Raw genomic sequence first — 27,357 nt, forward strand, 5'->3', positions numbered from 1 at the left:
CTGGGGTTCAGGTAGTGCAGCTCCTCATCGTAGTTTAAAAGCTTAAAATAGAAAGAATGTTAAGAAAATGCTTCAAGCAACTTCTTGACTTTTTAATCTTTGTATTTAATAGAGATCTTTAATATCTATTAATATTATTTTAATAGAGATCTTTGTATTTAATAGAGATCAGTTGCTGCACAGTGAGGCAACTATAATTGGTACTGTGGCAAATATCCTGCCTGGGGTTTATCACTTCTTTAGCAAAATATGGCAACTCTGGGGAAAAAAAAGTGCTGTTAAATCTCAATTTAAAAAATCACCCACAAATTATTAAGAGCTATTGCAGTAGTTTCATTGATGGGCATTTGTTAAGGGGAGGAACATTAGTGAGATCTAATTAACAATAGTGATAAAACCAGTGGTGGATTTGGTTTTATAAAGAACTATCAGAGATCCCTGAAGAATATTAAGTAGTGCTATTCAGCAGAAATATGTTTTACATATCTGAGTCTTATCACAACTGTCTTCCTGAATTGTCCTCTTCAATATTCAGGGGGTGTTTATTTATCTTTCCAGAGGTAAAAAAAAAAAGAATAAAAAGTGGTTAAATGGCTTTTATTTCCCACAGATGCACCAAATAATAGTCAGTGATTTAAGTTTCGCTTTTTGCTTTCAATGAAATTATTTTATTGCAGGAACAATGGCTTGTGTTGGATTTAAAGTAAGAGTTCAGATGATTGGCAGAACAGTTTGCAATGTCTTAGCTAAAAGTCCTAGTTGGAACAGTTAAGACTCTAAATATGAAATATTTTTAATCAATTGCAGACATTTGTAATGTTTCTGGCAAATGACTGTCTCCTCTTGGCGTTACTCACCCAATTTATTAGAAATATTTACATTACAGTATAACAGATCTGGTTTATTACTAATGAGAATAACACAGACCTAAAAAAGCTGTTGGATTTTTTTTTCTTCACTACCTACAAAAGGAACCTTGGAGCATCAACACCCCTGGAGAGTCCTGTGTTGCAGAGTCTGTCCTTGGCCACAACCTTGTTTCCTCAGTGTGGAAATAAATCCACATCAATTCTTCACTCAGCACAACCTTGGTCTAATACTGGACTTCAGATAATAAATTTCAGCATTTTGGTCTTCGAGCTAAGCAACATTTAAATTCCAGAGAGCAACAAGAGCAGCCTTTGCCTGGAACCTCATTTGTGCTCTACCAGCTCAGTTCCAAATTCTTTGCTGCCTTTTTCTAGCCCACTAATTTCTGCCACATGCCTCAGTCCTGCTTCATGTAAGTCCCACTGCTAGGGCAGCCAGCTTCCCAGGAACTCTTTGCTCCTCTTAGTTCTCTGAGTTTCAGGCAATAAAAAATAGTTCTCCCAAAATACCCTTCAAAATCTGCTCTCAAATGTAGATCTTGCAAGTTGTAGAGAAATTTGTTTCCTGCCCTTGGCATATCTTGTAATTTTTTTTTTCATGTCTTTCCAGCTACATTAAAAAAAATAAAATTCAAAAACACAGTTTCATTCATTTAAGGCTGCCCTGGGGATTCTTCTTGGATGATAACTTGGCTGGAGGAAGAACCTTATTCCAACTCTTGCTCTCATGCCCAAATTTTGGAGGATGAGTTGCAAAATTATCAATTCACGCTCAGTGCACCGGGGAATAGCAGACATCTTTCACATTTCTAAAACATTCAAAGCTCCCTCATTCATTTGGAACTTAAAGGATGTGGGAACTGAGCCAAGAAAAAGCAAATAATTGTGAGGTACTGAACTGTTGCTGATTCCAGCTGTGTACCTCAACACCCCTGTCCAGTCAGAGCATCTTGCAATGGTCAAGTAGCTCCTCCTGTTTTAGCAAACACCACATTTTGGAGAGGGGCTTTGAGGGTGTGGCGTGATCCACAAGGATCCCATCTGAACCAGAGCTTTCCTGATCCCAGCTCATTTCCCCTGGACTTGTGAGGTTGTGTCTTACAGACTCCAACCTCTTTGAGGCAACCCATTACATCTTGCTGCTTGTAAAAGTGCAAATGTGGCTCTGTGGTCTCTGTGGCTCAGGAATTATCTCTGTTTCCATGGTTCCAGTGGCACTAAATTATCTGTTTCACAAAGAAAGCATGGGGAAGGCACAACTTTTACTGTATAGATTTGTTATGGGGTATCCATGACAGGGAAGAAAACTCCCAGACCCTTGAACTCCAAAATCTACTTCCTAAGGGATCTGGAGCTCCAATGATCTCAACCTTAAGGAATTATGAATGCGAATCTGTCTTAGCTTGGTGGAATCCTGGATGCAGACCCCATGGCTGTATCTGTGAAACTGAATTAGCTGGGCCTGGATTAATTCCTAGGGCTCGACTTCCAAATAGCATGGAATAATTCACAACCCCATCATTAAATCTTCTTGGCCTCCAAAATCAGGGGAGCTGCAGTTTGTGGACTATTGGGAATGTCCTCTGGCTCCTGCTAGCTCCAGATTTGTTCCCCAGGAATAGTTTTGGCCTTGGTTAGTTTTTGGCCTGGACCAAAACTACCCCAAGGAAAAGGGAATGGTGTGAGCTCAGACCTGAGCCCAGGCTCTCATTCATTTACCAACACAAACAGAGCAGATTTATTATTCTCAGGGAGGAGGATGAAGGGAGTGTCAGTGTGGGTTGCTGTGAAATCACGGGGCTCTTCTGTTGTGTAATACAGCAGGGAGAAAAACACTTGGGATTAGTGGAAGTCAGGCCATGTGTGGGTCATGTGTGACACATCCAGGCTCTCCTCTGCTCTGGGGCTCACCTGTGATTTCTCTTCACCTGAGTCCATTTCCCAGCCTGTTCTGGGTCATCCCAGACAGCTTGGAAAGGAATGTTGGAGCAGGAATTTGGTGGCTTCACATGATGGCTCTGCTCTGTCTGCTGGCTCTGGTGGCCATGGAATCATTAGGGTTGGAAAAGGCTTCTCAGATCGTGGAGCCCAGCCACTCACCAACACTGCCAGGTCCTCCACTAAACCCTGTCCCCAAGTGCCACATCCACATGGTTTTTGAGCACTTCCAGTGGTCCCCAGATTCCTTTAAAGCCAATGGGATGACTTCTCATCCATTCAGTGTTTTATTTAGACAGCATTTCCATGCAACTTGAGACATTGCTTTAATTAATTAATGTGTCTCTGGGCACTGCAATGGATAACAGGGGTTTTTTCTCTTACACAGAATATTTCTTTAATTCCATTCTCAGGCATCCTTCTTACAGCAGGTTCTCATATTTCTTACCAATATTCACATAGGCAACAGCCAAAACCATCAAGGGAACATGAATGTTCTAATGGAGGGGAAAGTGGGGCTCAGATCTGTGTCCAACCACAGGTCATGTGCAGCAGAAAATTCCATTACTTGCTAATTATTTTTATATAAACAGTGCAGTGAGCAAAGGAACACCTCTCTATAGTGTCCTTCATATTGCAGCCTAAAAGAAGTGAATCTATCTTACAAATTGCTTTCTTATTTGTTTTGTCTTTCACAGGTGCTGGTTTGGAAAAGAGCCAGGGAAATATATTGACTACATCTACCAAGGGCCAGTGATTCTTGTTCTCCTGGTAAGTGTTTATGTGGGTGGGAGGACACTGCCATCTCCCACTGAGAGAAAATTTCATCTGTCATGTTCCACGTCTGCTTTTGTGAAAAATAAGACACAAACAAGGCCAAACATCTTCAGGTGTTCTCTGAAAAGGCCACAGCAGATAACACTGCAGGAATTGAAGTGATTTGGTTTTGGCTGTTCCTTTGGGTTTGGGCAGTTCTTTCCTCCTCCCTCTGCAGTGCTGTTTGCCTTTGTAGAAGGTTTTGAGGGTAGAAAGGAAAAATGTTAAAATCCAGGGGAGCATTACAGTATCTGCTCATCCATCTGGGGCTCATGACAACTACAGCAATTCTGTCACACACATTATTTAGAAAAAAAGTAATAATCATAGTGAGGAATTTTATCTTGCACAATCAGCTCCACTTTCTCCATCACCAGCACTGCTGTGTGTTTGTTTCTGGATTTCCTGTTGTAAAGTTTCCTTCCCAGTGCTGCCCACGCTTACCAGGCTGTTTATCTGTTTACCCAACACTCCATCTCTTGTGCCAACCAAGATTAGGCAGAGGGAGAAGGAAGCTCATTCATAACCCATTCTGAGCCTTCAGCTGAAGCACAGTGGTGCTTTCCCAGAGACAAAACAAACCTGGGTGTGGATGGAAAGTATTAGTTAGCTGTTAGTAAGGACAAAGTTGAAAAGAAATTATTCTGCTCTTCCAGGTAGATGAACCAACAGTGAATTCCCAGGACTCAGTGGGTTCCCCCTGTTAGGGAACCAAGGTGTCTTGGTTTGGAAAGGCAGGTGTCTGCTAAGGAAGGCAGGAGCCTCCCCTGAAATGGAAAATGTAAACCCCTTCCCTCTGAATTGTTAGGATTTTGAAATTAAGGGGCTCTCAGGCAAAGATATGGGAACAGGAATAACAGTTCTGTACTAGGAAAATTAAAAATACAAATGTAATAGTATAAACAAAAAAAAAAAACACTGCCAGAGTCAGAGCAGTCCCTGTCCCCTGTGTGTCAGGGGGTGGCACAGCCCCATCCCATGGGGGCTCAGCCCTCCTGCAGTGCCAGCTGTGGCTCTGCTGGAGCAGGGATCCTGCACAAGGGGGGAGTTTTCCTCTGCAGCTCCAGGGCTGCTGCAGATGGGCCTGGGCTCCCTCTGGCCATGCAGGGCAGCAGAAGCTGCTCCTCTGGCAATGCACTGGGCAAAGGCTGCTGGGCTGGGCCAGGCTCAGATTGGATCCAGGGAGGAATGCTTGGCTCCTCCCCTGGGCGGAGCATCTCCCCATGGGATGCTGGGATTGGCTCAGCCCTGCAGGGACACTCAGTGGCCATGGACAGCAGAGATCTCCTGCAGGGAGGATTGGCTGGGGGAGAGAGAAAGAAAAAACTGCCCCATGGACAGAGAGAACTGCCCCAGCTCTGACAGATGGCAATAGAACACACACTTATCTTACAACCCAGGACACAAGGTTTGCTGTAGCTGTCCCTTATGTCACTCCAGCCCCCACAGGGAAGGTGCAAATGCTCCTGAGCAGGCACCACTGGCAGCTTTCTCAGGGCTAAGGAGCCTTATGTTCTCACCTTGTCAGTGCCCTGTTCATGGGATTCGGTGTAAAAAACGTTTCTGTGCTGCCCAGCAGCTGATCTGAGTGTGTGTCCTGAGAGCAGGAGAGTTCATTTCTGTTTAATTGTTAAGATTAACAATCTTAACAATCATTTCTGTGTTAATTGTTAAGATACAGCAAAAAGATCACCTGAAAAGAGGAAAAAGAAACCCATAATAGAGACAATTTTTATGTAAAAATTCTTTATGTTCTAAGGAGAGAAATAGCAATGGGTGTGATATACAAAATATAAATTGTGTAGCTCAGGGAGCCATCACAAAACCAGAAAGAGCCTCACAGTAAATTGCCCTCATTGATACAGAGATTCCCTCACAAATAAATCCTATTTAGACAACACAAGGTGGGAGATTTGTGACGCTTGGAGCATTTGGGTTTCGCATCATTGCCTGGAAATTTGTGACTCTGAATTTTCTATAAGCCCTTTAGTCCACAGGATCTGTGAAATCATTGGGCAGCATCTCTGACAGATACTATAGAGTCATGAAAATGGCTTTTTTCTCCCCAGAACAGCACTGTAAATACTTAAAGACCCCAGAGAGATCCAGAAGATGGAGGTATGGTTAGGGGCTGCCACTTTCTGTACAGGTCATTGTATCTGCTTCTAATTTGGAACAGCCTTAAGCCCCCTCTAGACTGGGCCAGTGACTGAAGAGCCCAGAGCTGACACTGAACTGAACCTTCCTACCTTGGCCTGCCTGCACTTGGGCCCTAATTAAAACACTAGTGAGATAACAGCAGTAATTGCACTGTGGGGTGGAAAGGAGCTGATAAAATTTAAGGACAAGCCCTTCCTCCCCTCACTTCAGGGTTATTCCCTTAGAGAGCACTGCTGGGGCAGGAAAGCATCCCTCTGCAAACAAAATCTAAACTGCAAATCTGAAACCTCCTGTTACAGCACAGTCCTGATTCCTAAAATCTGCTGCCCTGCTTTGTTTTATTTTTTATTTGAACTGTCAGTTCATTTTTGGAGTGTTTCTAATTAAAACCCACAACCCTACAGTGTCTTAAAGCCACTTGACATGCTTGCTTGTTTGATCCTTATGAGAATAAATTAAAACTGGGGATAATGACTGAAGCATCACTTGCTGTTATTGGAGTCAGTGACCCTTTCAAGGGTGCTGTGAAAAGTGCTGGATGAAGGGCACTGAAATTTGACATGTGCCATGTACCCAGGGCAGCACAGTCAGACATCACTGCCCTCAGATGGGATTATGTCAAAATTCCATTTTGACACACAAAGTGCTGCCTTCCTCTTCCCTCCAGTGAACAGTGGCCACCACAAGTGGAAAACAACAGGGATTTCAGGAAGAGGACAGTTCTGAGACATCTTTCAGTCACTGCTCATGAGCTGGAGTTGAATTAATGAGGAATTGAAGTGGAGCTGTAGCTCTGTTTTGTGAAATAAGAAACAGGACAGGGCACAGGCCTGATGGGACAAGGGGGAATGGCTTGGAGGTGATGGAGAGTAGCTTGAGATGGGATATTGGGAAGAAATTATCTCCTGTGAGGGTGGGAACCTGGCACAGGGTGCCCAGAGCAGCTGGGGCTGCCCCTGGATCCCTGGCAGTGCCCAAGGCCAGGCTGGACAGGGCTTGGAGCACCCTGGGATAGTGGAAGGTGTCCCTGCCATGGCAGGGGGTGAAACAGGATGGGCTTTAAGTCCCCTTCCATCCCAAACCATTCTATGACAACTCTGTGGGACAGCTATCCCAGGCCTCTGCTGGAAAAACAGAGAGACACAGAGGTTACAAGGAGAAATTGGTGTTATTTCCAAAAGAGGACTAACTAGAGGAGCACTAGAGGCTTTCCAAAAGAGGAGTAGAAGCTGAAATTCTAAATACTCCATGAAATTGCAGTTCCTGTGCACCTGGGGCAGTTACAATTGGCTTCAGCCACCTGAGTGAAGAGCCAAGAGCTCAGTGTCCAGCTCAGGTGAGCTTTGGTGACCCCCTGGACACATCTTGGTGTATTCCAGAAGCATCATTGCACCAACCAATATGATTGGAGTGCTGAATATTCTTAGAGGGATAAAACTTGCTTCTAAAGATGCAATTCTGTTGAAATATTATTTTTAAGGATTTTTTTTCTGTCAACAATTATTTCCACTGGCTTTGATTTCTCATTTTCTCACCTCTGTGCACTGAGCTGTTGCAGCACAGATGGTGTAACACAAGGATCAGGTCATGCAGGAGCTCTAAGCCTCACTGGGAAATAAAGATTGACCACAAAAATGCCTTTGATCATGGCAGCAGCCCTAAAGTCCATCTCCACATCACATTATTGTGTTGTGTTTTGGGTACAAGACCTTGAGTGAAGCAGTGGAGTTGTTGGATTGATTGATTGATTGATTGATTGATTTTCTTCTTGTCTGTGTGTGTAGAAGGAGCTCAGAGATTGACTTGAGCTGAAAACAGGCTAACTATTTTAGAGAAAATTGCAGAAAAAAAGGAAACTGAATATAAGTGCTGAATCTGTATATTGGGCAAGAAACCTGTATTTTTATTGACAAAACATCTGAAGGAGAAAATTTAGGTAATGATCTTTTTTTTTTTTTGTTTCATTCCTGAATGGATTTTGACTTCTACATATCCCACAAGAGAATTAATAATTGAGCACATTGGATGCTTTGAAATTTAACTTCTCATAGCATGGAAAGACACACTCTATTAGATATTTTCTCTTCAATTGAACACATTGGGTTTTTTCAATTCTTTTCTCAGAGTCACATAACCAAGTTATAATCACTGAAGCTAAAGAAGAGGCAAAGGGTTGGATAAAAATGCCAGGGAAGTGAATTCCTTAATAAAATCAGTGTATCTTCCTGATTTCATTAAGGAAAACACATTTCTTGTGTTCACTTTGAGATGTAAAACTGCCAAAGAACTGGTGAACCACAAAAACAGAGCAGGGTCAGAGGCCAAGTCTCAGAGAAGAGGCATCAGAGGCATCAGAGGCAGTTACCTGAGCTGTTTTTCCCTCAGTGAATTCTGCTATGAGCTCACCCCAGCTATGAACTGCTCTGCAATATTTCTCAGAGTTAAAACTGTATAAATTTGTCATTTTTCAAACAGGCAGATCAATTTTTTTCCCCCAAAACCTTTCATTCAGCTTTAATAGATATCTTTTTTTTTCCCCCTCTTGTGCTTGAGAACTGAAGAGTTTTGCACCCTCTGGAGTTTTTTGTGTCTGGTTAAAAATAATTCACTACAACCAGTTAGTTGCTGCAGTGAGTGGGTGTATGAGGTGGGGGAGGCCCTGGAGTTCACTTCTGCCTCTGCCTTCATCATTTATTTAACTTTGAATAAGTTAGATTGCTGCTCAAAGCTCAGCTTCTCCAGCTCTAAAGCCACTTTAATTATTATCTATTTAAAAATGATCTATTTAAAAGCTATCCTCCCTTGCTTTGAGATTCCTGGGTGACAAGTAGAGGAGTTAAGGGTCCTTATTTCAGTGTGGGATTTTGCTCAGGAGGGAAAACCAGAGATAGCCAAGAGGTCTTTATGATGTGCTGCTCTTTAAAGATGCAGCATTTTTGTGGTGCCAAGATCAAACCTAACCCCAGTAATCAAGGTGTGACCACACAAATGGATTTCTACATCTGCATCCTCTTGCCTGGTTTATCTTCTTTCTCAGTAATTCCAGGTGGGTTTTTTAGTTTCCTTTCTTCTGCTGGGAGCTGAGATGAGGTTTTCAGGGAGCCAGTGAGTGCAATTCCAGCATTTCTTTTGTGAATGAAAACTCCCAAAGCTCATAACCCTCCATGTAAAGCTGAGATTGTTTTGTCTCCCCATGGTGGTACCTTCCCATCAGGTGATTTCCAGTGCCAGGTTATTCCCTGATCACTCAGTCCCTGGACAGCCCTTTGCAATCAGTCTTGGTTTTTGCTGCTCTGAGCAGTTTGATGCCACTAAAAATCTGTCAGCCTGTTCTTCAATCCCTTTTACAGATCACTGGGATTGCTGTGAAACAGCACAGACCTGCTGCTGGCCTCTTTCTATTGAGAAATCAGAATAATAGATGTGTATATATCCATATATATATATATATGTATTCCTGCCCTTTTCCCTTGTGTTCTTATGCACAGTGCTCTTCCCCACAAGCCTGTAACAGCCAAATTTCTCTGGGAACCTCTGGAGTGTGGAATTGGAATTCCTTTCAGGGAATTGTCCACTGGGTCTCTCTTGTTCTCTAATTGGCTCTTTCAGAGGACTTCACAAACCACATCATTCTTCCCTTTGCACCTGGTTTCTCTTCTTTACAAGGAATTTGTCCAGACCAGCTTCAGGTTATGGGAAATATCAGTATCTCAATGCAGCAACCACTGGCTGATGCTCTGCAAGGCCTTGATAGGAAAAAAAAAAATAATTCAGTAAATACCTGAGATAGTTCAGTTTTTCAGAACCAAGGCTGTGGAAGGACAGGGTGTTTTTAAAGTTTGTCACATCAGAGAGTGGAGGTGCTTAAGCTTATCAACAAAATCAGCTGATTAATTGACAAAAAGGGATTTTTCTTAAATGAGAGTTATCCTTATCCACTGTCCCAGGGTGTTCCAAGCCCTGTCCAGCCTGGCCTTGGGCACTTCCAGGGATCCAGGGACAGCCACAGCTGCTCTGGGCACCTGTGCCAGGGCCTGCCCACCCTGCCAGGAAACAATTTCCTCCTAATACCCAATCTACACTAACTCTATTCCAATTTAAAGCCCTTCCCCCTTGTCCTGTCACTGTCTTCACTTATATTGATCTGTCATGCTCCATTTCAGACACCATAGTCCACATTGCTGAAGTTCTTCTGATCTGCTAAAGAAATCAAAGTTTTCTCAGCCACTATTTTATGTAAATAATTATCTCACCTGTGTATGTAGCTCTATACATTTCATTTATGGGTTTTTTTTTGCTGAAAAGCATTCTGTAGTCCTGTGTAAGCATCCTCCTTGCTGATACAATTGCTTCTCTGAATATTTTCTTGGTTTCTACTGACTCTCTTCACACTTCTGTTTCCACTTCTGCATTGTTCTGTTTAGACACTGAGATTTTATTATTATTATTATTGATGTATTTTTTCATTTCCCCTTCTCCTTCCTATCTGAATGGCTTATGTTTTTTCTCAAACACTGATCAAATTAGTTTTCTTATTGATTTTTTTTAAATCTCTTTCTCTAAAGATGAGCAGTTCCTCCACTTCTGCAGCTTTGCAGTTCATGACCTGTTGACATCCTTGAGTTCTTCTTGCAGGACTTTTATCATAATTTCTGCTGTTCTGCATGCAGGCTGTGCTAGCTGCACAGAGCACAAAGATAATGTGCTGGTTTGATTACAGTCCATCCAGAATTTATCTCCAATTTTGCCACCATTGCTATTATTGACCTTCTGCTATTCATATTTTGTAGCTGTGGAGTCAATAAGTGCCCAGCAAGGTGTCCAATATCATGTACCCTCTACAAATTTCCTGAAATTTCTACTTCTGTTTGTGAAATGTTCATTCTTCTTAATCACATAAGGATTTCTTAATCAAATAAGGATTTCAGGAATCCTTATTCCTAATTGTACATAAAAGTGTTTTCCAGCCCTTTGCCCAAAGGACTCATTGTGGTGCCTGTGACCTTTGAAAAAGAAACTTCTGTGATAAAAAGCTCTGTCTGAGGATCAGGTCAGGCCAGCATGGTAGAACAATTAAAACAAAGCATTAATTAACTGGTAGAGTGCTCATCTGAGGTCAGGGTGGCAGCATCCAGAGCTCTCACTCAAAGGACTGCTCTGATCCCAATTTGGGCTACTTAACCCTGAGGTGATTTTACAGCACTGCATAAAAATATGAAATCTAAATAGAATAATTTTTATGGTCCCTGGGAGCAAAGAGGAACAAACATTCTAGGAAGCAGAGGAGCACAGGCTTTCTGTGAAGCATGAAATACAAAACCCAGCTGAAAATGAGCAAAATAAAAGCCAGTTGTCCATTAAATTCTCAAAAGAAAGAGCAGAGCTTAATGACCTCCCTTTTAAACTCCTGGGCTTGAGGAAAACTGCAGAGAAGCCCTCAGAGTCAGCATTGCCTCTTTTGTGCACTTTGGCTATTTCATCTTCATAAGGGAGATAAATTTCCTCCCAAGTGGAGTTTGCTTTTTATGAGAGAAAAATTTTACCACCAAAATCATTTACTGAGAAGTTTCTTTTGGTTTAGAAGAGTTTCTGAGCTCGTGTGTTCAGGTTGTGATAGAACAGTGCCAAAACAGATGGCTCAAATACTTTCTGGATCACTGGCTTGTAACTCCATTTTGGGGGTCTGAATTTTCATCCCAATTTAGAAATGGAAAGACTAAACTTCTGGCAAGAAATGGAAACTTTTTTTTTTCCCATCTGTACTTGGAGAGGGTCTTATTCCAGTAACAATGATATTCTTAGCATGGCATAAATAAAGGAGAAGAAGAAATAAGCCATTTTATTCTATCTTCAAGACTTTGCCTTTGGATTCATTTTATTTACCAGTAAATGTCAAGGTAAAAATCCTTAGTTATATTTTCCATTAGGAAGCAGAAAACATGGATAAACAGAAATGGATGAAAATAGAAAATGAGCCTAAAGAGAAATAAAAAGGATGCACTGCCTTTTATCATTACCTCTCTTAAATGACCTTTCCTGGGTTTCCATTGATGGAACTGATGTGTGGGTTTTGTTAGAGCTGCCCAGCCCTGAGGAATTAATCTGTTGACACAGAGCTCTGATAATAACAAAGAAGTCCTTGACAAATAATTGTGAGCTTTGGTTAATACAGCACTTAGGCTCTTTCCTAGGAAAACTCACTTTGCAGTGGAGTGAGATCCTTCTCCCTCTGAAACACTGTGATCTAGCTGAGGAACAAAGAGCAGAGCCTTCATCTGCTCTGCTGTAAATCAGGCTCAGTCTGGTAGCCACTAGAACTGGATGGATTCTCTCCAGCTGAGAAAACAGCTCCATTTTCATCTCCCAGCCTTCAGCCCTTGCAGGCTGTGTGCAGCAGCCTCTTCCCTGCTTGATTCCCAGTTCATGTCCCCTCTCCTGAGCAAACTGCCCCCATCATCCCCACGAGCTGTGGTCTCAGGCCCAGCAAGGACAAATAGACAATTAAAACCCCATCTGATTATGCACCAAAAATTGATCTTCAGATCAATTCAGAAATAGTTAAAATAGTTTACTCAGACATCTCTGAGTGCTGCTAAAAGACCCTACTGAGCCAAGTGTCTTTCTGAAATGGAGTTCAGAGTGCCATCAGAGTGGGGGTTTTTTTAAAGAAATCATTAAAAGTGAACACACTGAAATGTGCTTCTAGAAAAGAAAGTATTTTTCTGTGACCACATTTTCCTCTTCTCCCTTGGATTTTTTGCTTGCTAAGATCTGCATTGTAGGGGTGACCCTATCCAAGTCTTGGAGATCTCTCAGAGAAACCTAAAGAGAGACAAAATGTTGGTGCCTTCAAACATTTTTGAGTTTCCATAGACTGCAGTGTCACAGAACCTCATTGACACAGCCCCATTCACTTCATTGAAGCTCATGTGGGATAACTTCTGAAGATCAGTGGAATATTTGTGTGGGCAACTGCTTCAAGTCCAAGCCCTGTTAGCTCAAAGCCACTCATTTAAAATATGTCAAATGAACCACTGTTGAAAAGTTTCCACTTCTTTGCAGTGAATACAAATAGATCTTGGGATAACCAACTGCTTAATCTGACAAGAAATTATGCCAACCCAGCTCAGTTCCTTATGCTCTTGCTCTTCTAATCCTCACTCTGGGATGGAATTGATTTATAGCCAAGGCCAAATCACTTCGCTTTTTTCTCTTAGGTACTAAATCCAGAATGGGGAAGAATCAGTTATTCCTTTTCCTGGAGAAACTGTGGGATGAAGCCAGCAGCATGAGCTGTGTGTGTAACAGGAATGCACCTATGTCCTGTTCTGCTGCAGAAACAGCTGGGCAGAGAAACTTAGGAGAAAGTGGAAAACTTTCTCCTAAGTAAGGAGATAGAATGTAAGAAAATAAAGATAGTGCAGAAAGTAATCTTATCCCTCAGGAGTTGCAGCTGGGCCAATTATCAAAGATTAGGAATAGGCCTGACTTTACCAGGCCACAGCTGTAACCAGTGAGAAGAAGATGCTATAAAAGAGTGGGGTGGCCCCTTGAGAAGGGAACTGGAGTCAGTTGGCTGCTTTGTGAAGAAGAAGGAGTGAGTGCTCTGAGGAGCTGCCCACGAGGAACACCAAGAAGGTCTGAAACTTTTGTGATAAGGAGACAACAGTATGGAACCCCTGCAATGAGATGACAACAGAAAACCAAGCCTTGAAGGAGCTTCACACATTCTAAAGGAGATTCTAAAGCCAAAAGGAGTTGTGTGAGGAGTTGTCCGGTCCAGCTGGAAAAAGATTGTCCTTCTGGGATGTCCCTGCTAGCTATCCAGCACTGCTAGCAGTATGGGGGCACTGTCCTGATCTCCATGGTTCGGGACAGCACCTGAGGCCAACGCTCTGTGCTGTGACAGCAGCGTGACTTTGTAGTAGGACATGGCTTGGCTTGTGGCTACAGTCAGCAGAAATCAGAGCGCGCTCTCCAGCTGTGGTGAATCCAGGTTTATTGGGTCCCAGGGGAAACCAACAGCCAAAGAGAATGAGGGAGCGGTTGCAACAGTTTATAAGGAGGGAGGGACACGGGAGGAGGCAGTCCTTGGATGAATAGGGTTTCAGAGGGGAGTGGGATACAAAAGATTGACTTAGGGAGAACACCAATGGGGATAACTTGAGGGTGGGGCCCCGGCCCCTGAACCAATCACTCGATGCTCTAGCTGGAAGTTTCCAGAGAGTTCCAGAGAGAAGGGTGGGAGCACCAAGTGACGGACAGGGCACCGGGGAGGGATTTGAGAAAGGGTACCTTGATCTCAAGGCAACTGGGGAGGAGTTGGGATAACTGGCACCATAAAGGAGGGAAGGGAGAACCAGGGCAGAACCATTGCATGATAGGGGAACAGAACAGTCCAACTTACACAGACACAACACAACAGTTGTGAATTATTTTTCTAAGCTCCCTTCATGTACTGAAAAGGCCAGAGGATTCTCCTGACTCAGTGGTGGTCCCCTGCATCCAAGCCATCACCTCTTGGGTGCACACATGAGACCCATTTTTCCAGCACCTTCCTTCCAGCTCAGGATACTCTCCTTCCCCCTGTCCCATTCACCAGCCTTTTAAAAAAAAACCCAATTCTCTGGTTTGCAGGTAAAGGCAGACTGGTAAAAGACTACAACAATGATGGAAGAAGCAGATTCAGAGTCACTCTGAAGTTCAGATGAGATTACTCAGGAGGAGGATTCAGTTTGAGTGGCCAATGCTGCTGTTACCTTCTCCTAGAAAATGGACTTAGAAATTATGTTCTGGCAGGGTTCCTTAGACACCTGGGCAGTTTTTTAAGTCAGCACTGAGGAATCTGCCTTCCTGGTGCTCCTGCAGAGAGGTGAGGTCTCTCACCAGCTTTGTGTCACATGTGCCAGTGCCACTCACAGGCTTCAGGGGTGCCTCAGGTGCTGCTCTGCTCTGGGCTTGGGCAGCTGAACTGGGAGAATTAAACCCAGACTTTTATAGGACGAGAGTGTTTCTGGTGAAAGAACTCCCAGAATTTTCAGCTAGCAATTCTTCTGGACTGATGAATCACGCCTCTGCAAATGAATTTCACAAAAGGCCAGAATCCCTCATTTTCTGATGCAGGCTGTGGCAATTTGAATTTCCAGTTCAGATGGCAGGATGCTGTCACATTGAAGCAGGACTCATGAAACTTGAAATGCCTTCTTCACCCAGCTCATCACTATAATGCCATGTGATCAGCCCCACTGATATTTGGAATTTTCTCTTACCTTGGAGTCTGTAATTCAGTCTGGCACTTTTCATTACAATTGCAAAACTGGCACATTTTGGATTGATGCCTTTTTTGCACCCTTGTTAGAAATAACTCAAGCATGGCTCTGAGCTGATAGAGAACCTCAAGATTCAGCAGCAGAATTGCAGAGGGAAGTTTTCATTCTGTGGGTGAAGGTCACCCCCATTCACCTCCTGTTGGGCAGAGTCTATCTGAACATCTCTCTTTGTGTTACTGAGAAACAGGGCAGGCACCAGTGTGAGGAGTTTAAGATTCAATTCAAAACCTCAGATATGGAGCTGCTTTTGTTGCTGATAAATAAAGCATGAACCAGTATCAAGCTCTTAATATGACAAAAAACAAATCTGAGAAGAACAAGCACACAGGCTGCAGTGCTTTGTTTACTTCTTGTACTCCCCAGGGCCCTGCTCTGCTGAGGAAATCATTTCCAAAAACGCCGTGTTAACTACTAGAACAGCATTTTTGTATCTCACATAGGGTGTTTACACAATTCCCAGTGCTGCCAGTCTCCCAGAGTCTGCTCAGGTGTTTTATTGCTCCATTTGTTCTGAGCCATGGAGCAGGAGCCACAGGGAATGCTCTGATGGATGCCAAGATACGTAAACATTGAAATACACCCCATAGCATGGGGAAAAAGGAGCATATTTTGAGAACACCTTTCAGTTGGCAGCTCTGCTGGGGTGTTTGTAAATATTCAGATGTCAGTCACAGAATTGTTCCATTCAGGGGCTGAAAAATGCCAGGAGCCCCTGGGATTGTGTGTCAGGTAAATATTTTTTCCCAAGCTGTGCTGGGACTTCAGCAGTTGTGTAGTTCTGACAACTTTGGGACAGACCCATGTCTTGTAAGCTGCCCTGCTTTATGCTCTGAAAGCAACTCCAAACCTGCTCCTAAGAGCCAAATCCTTCCACTGATCACAGCCTAAAAATCAATCTTCTCTTCACTTTGTTGGGTTTTTTCATCTCCTGTTTGCACTATGCAAGAAAGTTGCCAGCAGATGGTACAGCAGTAATTAGAGCAAATATCAGTTCTCAGTGGTGAGGCTGCAGCACAAATAATAATTAGCCAGCTCAGCAGATTGAAAAGGGGAGTGGCAAATCCATCAATCCCACCTTTAGTTCCTCGCCAGAAAAGGAGAACAGGCAGTAAAAAGAAGCTCTTTCTTAGGGCAATAATGTACTCCATTTTCACTGCTGTTTTGGAAGCATTAAGAGTTGTTGGATCTTTGTTGTATAATCTGGTATTTCTAGTAAACTTCTGAGTCTGTTGCAATCAGTGGTAAAGCCAAAAGGCTGTTTTCAGTCAGATTGAAACTATAAAATGTGCTTTTTAAGGTGTATCATATCCTGCAAGCCATTTTACTGACTGGTTGCATTTTTTTCCTCTCTCTCCCTTCTTTTCCAGATCAATTTTGTATTTCTATTTAACATAGTTAGGATTTTAATGACAAAGCTGAGAGCTTCAACCACTTCAGAAACAATCCAGTACAGGTAAGTCAGCTTGTGATTTCTGGTGCTAACAAAGCTCTGCCTTGATTGTCCTGTCCTCGTCCCATCTTTGTCTTTCCAGGTGCCACTGTTGATGGAACTCATAAATTAGACCCACAGTATTTATGTGTGCAGGCTCTCCAGAAAAGCCTCCCTGCATTTTTCTGTCCACTCCATTTCAGTTCAGGCGTGCCCCAACACACAGAGAATCCCCTCCTTTCCATGAAATCTGAAGGATTTGGTCTCATGTGAGGACAGATTTACCCATTTCTGTATGTACACAAATGTTTATAGAGTAAGTGCTGCATCCAGCTCTGGGCTGCCCAGCACAGGAAGGACCTGGAGCTGCTGGAGCCAGTCCAGAGGAGGTACCAGGATGATCCCAGGGATGCAGCAGTGGGGAGAGGATGGGAGAATTGGGATTGCTCAGCCTGGAAAAGGCTTTGGGGTGACAGAATTTTAGCCTAAAGGGAGCCTGCAAGAGGGTGGGGAGAGACCATTGACAAGGGTCTGGAGTGACAGGACAAGGGGAAATGGCTTCAAACTGACAGAGAGTAGGTTTGGATGGATATTAGGAAAAAACTCTTCCCTGTGAGGGTGGGAACCTGGCACAGGGTGCCCAGAGAAGCTGTGGCTGCCCCTGGATCCCTGGCAGTGTCCAAGGCCAGGTTGGACAGGGCTTGGAGCAGCCTGGGACAGTGGAAGGTGTCCCTGCCATGGCAGGAGGTGGAACTGGATGATCTTCAACCTTCCAACCCAACCCTGGAATTCTGTGATTGATGTATTGTGGTGGTTTGACAGGAAATGTGTTTTTTGGGATGCCAGTATTAAAATCTGAATATCCATTGGCCCAACCATAGCATCCCAAAAAACACATTTCCTATCAAACCACCACATGTATGCATACAGGTATTTAATGCTCCATTTAAAATGTAGGGGAGGGGAACGAGGGGTGATTGTGCCCCTTCCTTCCAGCTGCTGCCAGAATTAGTGTAACCACTCAGGGGCTTGTAGCACAGAACTGATCCTCAGCTAATCAGTACCTTCATTTGGGTTTGGCTTCTCAGGGAAATGAGTTCCCACACCCAGCAGACCCCACAAGCACTGGGATGGCAGAAAGGAAAAGGCAGGAGGGAAGGTGGCCTGGCCCCTGCAGACAGCAGTGTGGGCTTAGATCAGCCTTAACAGCCTAAAAGCAAATTCTCAGACACCAGGAGATGCTGAGTGCCCTCCTCTTGTCATCTGCAGTATCTTGGAAGATATTTGAAGGACTTAGGGACTATCAGGTCCTTGCAGTAGGAAATGGCACAGGTTTTGTGGAGTGAGATCAGTCACTCTAACTCATTTCTGGATAAAATCTCAGCATATCAAGCTGAGTTGCATCTTGATGTCCTCAAATCAGGCTGCACTTTGGAGGCAGTTTTGCTGCAGTAATGGGCTCTGTTGTTTTGCCTGATTCCTTCCTTTTGCTCCTGTCAGGGTTTTGTTAGTGAAGTTCATACAGGGTCTGAAGTTCAGACCCTTCTCTGCACATTTCCTGAGAAATGAAGGGAAGAACATCCCTTTTTCTTGCTCAAACCTCATGCCATAAAACTAAAACTGGCCTGAAAAAGCCTTGATTCAAACCTCAGTACATTTTTATCCCTTCAGCAGCTTGCAGGGAGGCATTAGAAACATTAGAGTGAATCAATCTACAGCAACTGCCATTGTTCCTGAACAGATGACAATGATCCTTGCAGGCTCTCTGAGGGAGTTGTCTTTTCCAGCCTAAATGGAAACTTCTAGAATTCCAGCAAAGCCTTGATGCTCTAAGGCAGAGCAGTGCAACCCTTTGCTAAGCAGATATTAAATTGTGTGGCAGCTGGTTCCTTAAGGCTGGCACTTTATCCTGACACTGGTTTTGTGCTCCCCTGCCTGTCTTTATCTACCTCTTATGGCATTATCCAGGGATTTATACAGATTTAGCCAAATTTCAGCCTTGGTATTCATACAATGACATGCTGCTATCAGCTGACAGCCCAAGACACTGTTACAGCACCAATAATAAGGATTAGTTCCTAATAATTCTGTTAATCATTGATGATTATTTATGATCACTCTTTCACCACCTGCTTTGTGATTTGTGGTTCCTGAGACAGCCCTGAGCAGCTGAGTTGGGTGGGCAGATGTTGCAGAAAGTGTTTACACTGCAGACAGCATCAAATGCTGGGCACAGAGCGGGTCTCAGCTGAGCTGGGCACTGATCACATCTCCCTGGGGTGTCAGAAATCACTCAGCAAACCTGCAGAGAATCCCAAGGCTGCAAGCCTCGCTGGTAGGAGAGAAAAGGAGGAAGAAAGAGAGGGATATAAATCAGGTTCCCATTCACCCCCTGGAGTTCAGAGAGTGGGGGAAGCAGCAGATTCAAAGGCTGTCCTGGGACACTTCCCCAGGTGGGCAGGACTGCCCAGGCAGGGAGGGTGGCACTCTGGCCCTGCTCCTCCTTTCCATGGTTGTTCTTCCCTGTGTTCATGTTGTATTTTCAGGGTCCCCCATCATGGGGAGGAATAATGAATCTGACTCCATGTTCTTAGAATTTATTATTATATTATATTTTTTATATTTTATTTTTATATGTTTATATTATATTATAATTATATTATAATTCTATAATATTATATTATAATTCTATAATATTATATTATAATTCTATAATATTATAATTATATTATAATTATATTATATTATAATTATATTATGGAATACTATACTAAAGAATAGAGAAAGGATACAGACAGAAGGCTAAAAGATCGTAATGAAAATTGTGACTCCTTCCAGAGTCCTGACACAGCCTGACCATGATTGGTCATTAAGTCAAAACAATTCACATCAAACCAGTCAAACACCCACCTGTTGGATAAACAATCTCCAAAGCAGCAAAACAGAGGAGAAGCTAATGAGATAATATGGTTTTCCTTTTTCTCTGAGGCTTCCCAGGAGCAGAATCCCAGGTAAAGAGGATTTTTCACACAATGTGACAGTGACAGTTCATTTGTTTCCTGTTCCCTGCCCACAGGAAGGCAGTCAAGGCCACGTTGGTTCTCCTGCCCCTGCTTGGCATCACCTACATGCTTTTCTTTGTCAACCCTGGCGAGGATGACATTTCCCAGATTGTTTTCATCTATTTCAATTCCTTCCTTCAGTCTTTTCAGGTAAGAGAGCAGGCTTACAGCTGAAAGCTCTATCCTCTATACAGCTCTGTCCTCGCTGCTTTTCAGCCATGAAACTTCAGGCAATGAAGTCTGTGATAGAAATTATAGTTGCAAATTGTTAGGAAGGATGAAAGCTTGACAAGAAATCTCACAGATATGTGTGCTTGGCAGAAAAATTTTTGAATGTAGAATCTGATGAAGGAATAGAAATGAATGCAAGTTTTGATATAGAAGGAAAGAATTGCTGAGCCAGTCTTACTGGCTAACCAAGGAGGCAAAGGCTGTGTGAGTTAGAAGGGGTTTTTATGGCTTAGAGCAAAGGATAAACCCACCTCAAACAAGAAGATGTTTTTACCAAGCAGAAAGACAGCACAGGCAAACAAGGCAGCAAATGCTGCAAGTAAAAAAAAAGGTCTCAGAATTTTCCACTGCAAGAAAGCTGAAAAACAACTTCTAGCTTAAACTGTAATGTACTAACTTTTAGTGATTGGAGAATAGTAACATGAATATGGTAATTACAGTAGTTATGACAGGCTATAGATACTAGTTAAGGCATAGATTGGTTCTTCTGTATGAAGAAGCTCAGCAAAGGAAAGTATAGAATGCATTGTAACCAAAACCAAAGGGTCTGCAGGGCTGCCTGCAGCTGGAGCTGGCAGCTGTGGGCACAGGCTCTGTCACCCACACCCTGGGCTGCTGTAACACCTGGGATGCAATAAACTGCATTTGGAAGAGCTGCCTGGGGTCCCGCATCTCTCAGCAAATAGCTCAGCTTAGTTCACACAGGAACAATAGATGTACAAGAGTGTCATGTGGAGTGGGAAATCCTCTCAAGTGTGGACTGGAGGGATTCATCTCCCCTAAGTCAGCACTGAGTTCAGCTCCTGACATAAAATCAGTAGAGAGAGAGATGTTCCATTCCACCTGCCTGAGAGAGGATGAGGGGTCCCCCTCCTGAGGTGCCTCTCTCTTCCCAGGGCACACACTGGGCTCAGACTTGGACTCAGTGTTGCTAAACCAAAGGGAAACAGCTCCTTCCTGTTGGACTTGCTGCTCTGTTTGGCTTCTAAGAGTCTCCAGACAAGTTTTTGTTTATTTAATCCATCAGTCTCACCTTTAGTTCCTCATTGCACCCAGAAAAGGAGAAACTCTTTGTTAGGGCAGTAATGATATGTTGTTCTGTGCAGCCAACAGCCCATTATTTAATTAATGTTAGAAGTTATGTAATGTGGTGATATTTATTTTTAAGGGATGTTAGGAATTTATTTTAACTATTTTCTCTGATTCAGAAAAAAACGACATGGTGAGTGTAAGTTTAGAACTAGTTGGTTAAAAAGAAAGGAAGACAACAAAACATTAACCAGCTGCTTTCAGAGAAATTCCTGATATTTTCCATTATTCAAAGATCATTCATGTTTCAAGGGATGGATCACTGAACAAACTTTTGGTAGGAATTTCTCTGGGAGGAAAGGGACAGTGTTTCAGACACACTTGAGCTGTGCTGCCCAACCTGCTCTGAGCCATCAGCCCCATCTCCTCCCTGCCCTGGATTAACTGGAGCTCTGACAGGATGGAAAAGGCAGTGGAATGTGAGAAATTGCCCCAACTCTGTGAATCTGACACAAACCCAAAAACAACTGAACACCCTGAAGGATCTTTAGCCACTCCTTTCTGCCCAGGTGGGTCCTGCAGCTTTACCTCCTGAACTAGGGTGGGAATTTGTTTGACATTGATGTTTTTACCTCCTGTGTGCAGGAACAAGTGCTCTGATGCCCAGGATATCACTACAAGCATGCAGCTGGCAAGCCAAATCTAGGGTTGGGTTACTGCTCTTACTGATTGCATCCCACCAGAAATCACAGCTGAATATCCAAAATAAAAAATGTCCCCTTTAACCTGACAAGGGAGGAAGCTTGGCCTTTACCTGTGAAGTAATTCCACACTTTGATTCTCTAAAATTGATTGTATTTTTTATCTGCTGTTGCTCAGTATCTCAAAAAAATGCTGCATTGCTCTTTAGTTCTATGAAGATGTGTGTAAGAAAGCAGGCACAGGGAATCTCTGGTGGCTGGTTAATGTCTCTGGTGGTTCATGGTGATAATAATTACAGCCCTAAAACCAAGATGGGCAGAATTCCACTCTCAGGAATTCCAGCCTTTGCAGTCACTGCTGTCAGCAGATTGCCCAGAGCCTTTGAGCTCAGGTGAATTTAAGCAATCTGATGATGCATTTGCCCTCTTGGGACCATCTAAAGCCATTTAACACCCCTGTGAGTGCCTGGGGTGTCCCCCCAGAGCTGTCAGCCATGGCACAGCTCCTCTGAGGGGGATTGGATAATGTAGAGATGTTTCAGCCCAGCTGCAGGGACAATCCCCTCTGTCAGTAACAGTGTTCAAATATTTACCTAATAATTGCCTGCTTTCTCTTCTCTCCAGGGTTTCTTTGTGTCAGTATTTTACTGCTTCTTGAATGGTGAGGTAAGTAATTCACCCCTGGGAGGTGGAATTTGTTTGGGTGCCTGATTACAGAGACCTGAGATTTTTTTTACAGGGGGTCCCAGTCCCATCAGTCTCTTGTAGAAGGCTCTTAATGTGCACCTGAATTTTCCAGCCTTTGTCCTCAAAACTAAATCAATTTCAGACTATTACCTGTGAGATCAGGGCAGAGGGAAAGAAGTTTTGCCAGATAATAAATTTTCTGTTCTTCATCTTAAGACTTCTTTGAAGTTACTCATTAATTTAAAACTACAATTTCTGGGCATAGCTAATTACTTCTGAGCTGGACTCTGGTTAAGGATATGCTGCATACCCATTTTTATAGTACCATGCTGATCTGAGTGAGTTTGTCCATGTGGGTCACTACCTCTGAGTGATCACTGCCTGTTGCCTTCAGAAAAGAGGGTTGAAAACAGATTAAATCAGAATTAATATGAGGTACTGCTACTCAAGCAAGAAATGCTTCACTAATAACCCTCAGGGTTTGACTTCCACCCCAAAGTGTGAGAGATTTAAATCTTTCCCCTGCTTACATTGTCATTGACTCATTTACCTGCATTAAAATGTGTCATCTTTGTCCAGCTAAAATTTTAGTCTCTGCAGAAATCAATTCCATATTTCATTATTCCTGCTGTATTGGTATAAACTTTGTTTGTGCTGCTTCTTAATTTCATTGTGGGCTATGAGAAAGAATGGGCATGGCTTAAAGAGGCAGAATTTTATTTTAAATATTTTCATTTTACAAATTTATTTTATTTTTATTATATTTCTTTGTTTTATTTTACATTAATATCTTTCCCTCTTCCTCATTAATTCTGAGGTGATGCTTACAAGAAGCAGCTCAGTTTTCTGAGCTAAGCACATCCACTTTTATATCCTGGCATCAGGTTTCTCTGTTCTCTTTCCAACTTTCCTTCCATAAATTGTCACCATTACATTTGCCTCTTAAAAAACAGGGAGTTTAAATCTTTCTCCAAAATACAGGTGCCTGTAGAACTGCATTTACCTCAGGCTGTGTCAGGGGAGGTTTGGGTTGGGTATCAGGGAAAGGTTTTTCCCCAGAGGGTGCTGGGCACTGCCCAGGCTCCCCAGGGAATGGGAACATTCCCAAGGCTGCCAGAGCTCCAGGAGTGTTTGGACAACACTCCCAGGGATTCACAGAATTCCCAGAATGACCAGGTTGGAAGAGACCTTCAAGGTCATCGAGTCCAACCCAGCCCCAACAGCTCAACCAAACCCTGGCTTTGTTAAACACACCCAGGGATGGGGACTCCACCACCTCCCTGGGCAGCCATTCCAGAACTTTATCACCTTTCTGTAAAAAACTTTTCCCTGCTATCCAACCTAAATTTCCCCTGGTGCAGCTCGAGGCTGTGTGCTCTGGTTGTGTCAGTGCTGCTGCAGAAAGAGCCCAGGGCCAGCTGAGCACAGGCCCCTTTCAGGAGCTGCAGAGAGTGATGGGGGCAGCCCTGAGTCTCCTTTGCTCCAGGCTGAGCACCCCCAGCTCCCTCAGGGCTTCCTCACAGGGTTTGTGTTCCCAGCCCCTCTCCAGCCTCCTTGTCCCCTCTGGATGTGCTCAAGCTGGGATTTTTGGGATGTCTCTGCAGGAGTTGGACTCAATGATTCTTGTGGGTCCCTTCCAGCTCAGGATATTCTGTGATCTACTTGTCATATTCATCAGGTCTGCACTGTTCCAGCAGAAGGAGAATCTTCCTGTAAATAGCAGGCTTTTATTAAGTCTTTTTTCCTTTTTCCACTGGTGTCCCAGTGACCATCAGGGGCTGGAACCCAGGCCATGTGATCTCACAGCCAGTCAGGACTTTCTGTCACCCCACTTCCATTTTGTGGCACTCAGACTTGGAGCTGTTGGCTGTTCACAGCAGGTTTTCACTCTTCTGGATGTTCTGGCATTCTTTCAGCTGTTTTTACTGGGAGAAATATCCACACTTCCCCTTGCCTATACCAGTCTGAAGCTGTCTCTCCAAAGCCATGAGCCAACATCCCATGTCCTGTGGCCTTGATGAGTTCAGACATAATCGACCCTGTCAAAGGAGGGTGATTCACCTCATGCACTTCTAGGCCTTGAGAGCAATCTACTGGGAGATCTGGACTGATTCCAGACCTGACTTTCCAGCTGTATCACACTGGGAGTAGGTATTTCTGAGGGAGTCTGTCCAAGGTTGAGACACCCAGCTTGGGATGTTGATTCATGTCCCTAAACTCAGATATCTGGTGCTGCTGGGGAGGCTGCAGAGGATCTGAGGCAGCCCCATTGCTCTTACCAGCTGATCCAGGATCTGGAGGAGATTCTCATCTGTTGTATTTGCAGGGACCCTTGTGGCAGAGAGGAATGATGAATCTGACTCCATGTTCTTAGAATGCTAATTTATTATTTTACGATACTATACTGTACTAAAGAATACAGAAAGGATACTTACAGAAGGTTAAAAAGATAATAATAAAAACTGACTCTTTCCAGAGTCCTGACACAGCTTGGCCCTGATTGGCCAAAGAGTGAAAACAACTCCCAGCAGAATCCAATGGAACAATCACTTGTGGGTGAACAATCTCCAAACACATTCCACATGAGCACAACACAGGAGAAGCAAATGAGATCAGAATTGTTTTCCTTTTTCTCTGAGGCTTCTCAGCTTCCCAGGAGAAAAATCCCGGGCAAAGGGGTTTTTCAGAGAATGTGAATGCCACACTCATCTGGCTGGGAAGTGGGAAAGCCAGCTGGGATCCAATGGGGTTTTTCAGATGGCTCTTTGGCAGTAATTCAAGCCAGCCAATAAAACCTTTTTGCTTTTGGAGTTTTTTATCAGCTTGGTTTACAACAAGCATCTCCATCTGCTCACCTGAGCAGCTCCAGTCTGGGCTGGCTCTCCACTGCATGCCCAGACACCCTGCTGCCATGTGGGCACCCACAAAAGCTGAATTTGGGAGGGAAATCTTCCCTGTAGCTTTTTTTGACATCTAATGTGCAACTTCCACTTGATTGACTAAACCATGGCAACTCTCTGACTGCTTCTTTGAGGTGAACCACAAGTCCAAACCCCCAAATATTAAATATTGTCTATTTTAAAACTGTGAAAAAAACTTTGGGTTCATCTTAATGTACTGTGACAATGTTTTTTTGGAATATCAGGAAGCTTTTGCAGGATAAAATTTCCTGTTCTGTTCAAGCCTCAGCTTTGCACAGCACTGAAGGAAGCAGCAAACTCAGTGAATTTTCAGAGCTTTCTGGGTGTGTAATCACATTGTCCAGAACACAAATTTGCATTTCACAGTGCACTATTTTAAAAGCTGAGCTGCTCCCAGCCAGGCATCCCTACTAGAAGTGGTGATGAAGGCAATGCCACTCAATCCCCATGAGGTGCCAGATTTTGCTCAAAAAAGGGAAAAATAACCTGTGAGGAGCAGCCTTTCAGTAGCCTGAAAGCTTCATAGAAATCACTGAAGCCTTGTTGGTATCTCTTCAGTGAGATATCTCTTCAGTGTTCATGGCTGTGGTGGATGGATTGATAACTTGCTGTCTCAGAAGGTTTTAAATAATTCAGGTTTTCCAGTTACAGCAGAGCTGGGTTCTTTAAATGCATGTAAAGGTCTTTATCAGCTTACTCATCACCCCCCCATCCCCAGTGCCAGGCTTTCTCTGAATGATGACACAAGCAAAAAGCCTGGAAAATCCATCAATTTAAGCTTTAATAATGCTGTGATCTCAGCTCCATCCATCCCATCCTGTGTTTGATACGCATCCTGCTGGGCACTTACAAACTGCCAGTAGCTGTCTGTAGTAGAGCTCAAAAATTATGGATTGCCCTCAAAAAAACCCCAAAGTTTCCCTCATAAGATCTTCAATGAGTGCTTCATATCTGGGAGACTTGTCCCTTCACAATTCATGTGTTTCCTTTTGCTATTGGACTAAAAGCTGCTGCATTTAGTGGAAGGCAGAGGAAACACCATTGTGGGTTCCTCAGGTGTGAAAGAATGGCTGTAGGGATGTTCTACTCCCTAGGAAACAACATTAAAAACCCTGATTTGGGTTTTTGTTTTTTTTTTTTTTTTCCTGAGGCTCAGTGTGCGATTTCACTGAGTTTTCTCATCAGGAAGTATTTTTGAGGAAGAAGGAGAATAATAGGGACTAAAATAACAGACACATTCCACATGAGCACAACACAGGAGAAGCAAATGAGATAAGAATTGTTTTCCTTTTCTCTGAGGCTTCTCAGCTTCCCAGGAGAAAAATCCTGGGCGAAGGGATTTTATCAGAGAATGTGAATGCCACACTCATCTGACTGGGAGGTGGGAAAGCCAGCTGGGATCCATCCAGATGTTGCTTTCAGCAGCCACTGAGGGACCCATGCAAAATTCCTTCCCTGTCCAGGCTGGAATTGGATGCAGCCTTTGAAAAGTTGTGATGGATTTTAATGTTCTCAGAATAAGGAGAGCCTACAATTAACACCAGTCCCTTGTGAGGAAAGGAAATTGTGCAATGAATTTACTGCTTGTGTTTTAAAGTGCACGTAGAGATTTTGCAGTGAGATTTAGTAAATGTTGAGACTATTTCTCAATCTGATGTGAAAAAACACTTGGTTTGGGTACAGGGAAAGCATTAATAGCAGTTACTGGAATCTGAGCAAAAGGCAGAAATATTACTTAAGGCTGCATTTTGACACAGGAAATGGGACCATGTGTCCTGACAAACCTGCATGAACTGAAAACTAAAGAGTAAAATTCTGCTGGCTCTGGTAGCTTTATGCTGTACCCCTCAGTACAGTTCCCACAATATCTGAGCAGTGCAGTCTGTGTAGCTCCAAAACCTCTGCACAACTAAAACTGGGTTTAAAAATCAAAATCAGCATCTTAAAAACACTCAGGATGTGAGAGGCTGTTCCAAAGTAGAGTTTGCCTACAGAATTGGCAAGGGTTGAACTCGATGATCCTTATGGATCCTTTCCAAGCTGAGATATTTTGGGATTCAGGGATTCTGTTCTGTGAAGTTTCTGTCCCTTTGTCTGTGTTCCTAGAGTTCTGTCTGTGAAGTTTGGAAAATGAAACAGCTGAGAGTTTTTTCTCTGTAACTTCTGTTGATTTAAACAAACATGC

The 27,357-nt window shown here is 43.3% G+C and overlaps 1 protein-coding gene across 4 annotated transcripts in view; it reads left to right on the forward strand.

Annotated features, from left to right (window-relative positions):
- The window catches only part of CRHR2 (corticotropin releasing hormone receptor 2), a 153,320-nt gene that overhangs the window by 111,531 nt on the left and 14,432 nt on the right, over positions 1 to 27,357 (forward strand). For all 4 annotated transcript variants that reach the window (XM_071428496.1, XM_071428498.1, XM_071428497.1 and 1 more), the window contains 4 exons: positions 3,506 to 3,578; positions 16,480 to 16,565; positions 19,618 to 19,753; positions 22,189 to 22,230. In XM_071428496.1, coding sequence (XP_071284597.1) covers positions 3,506 to 3,578; positions 16,480 to 16,565; positions 19,618 to 19,753; positions 22,189 to 22,230 — 337 coding nt within the window. The remainder of the gene's footprint in view (positions 1 to 3,505; positions 3,579 to 16,479; positions 16,566 to 19,617; positions 19,754 to 22,188; positions 22,231 to 27,357) is intronic.

The sequence above is a fragment of the Agelaius tricolor genome, unplaced genomic scaffold (assembly GCF_023055355.1).
Source record: "Agelaius tricolor isolate 1412-34295 unplaced genomic scaffold, bAgeTri1.0.p SCAF_6, whole genome shotgun sequence".
NCBI classification, from domain to species: domain Eukaryota; kingdom Metazoa; phylum Chordata; class Aves; order Passeriformes; family Icteridae; genus Agelaius; species Agelaius tricolor.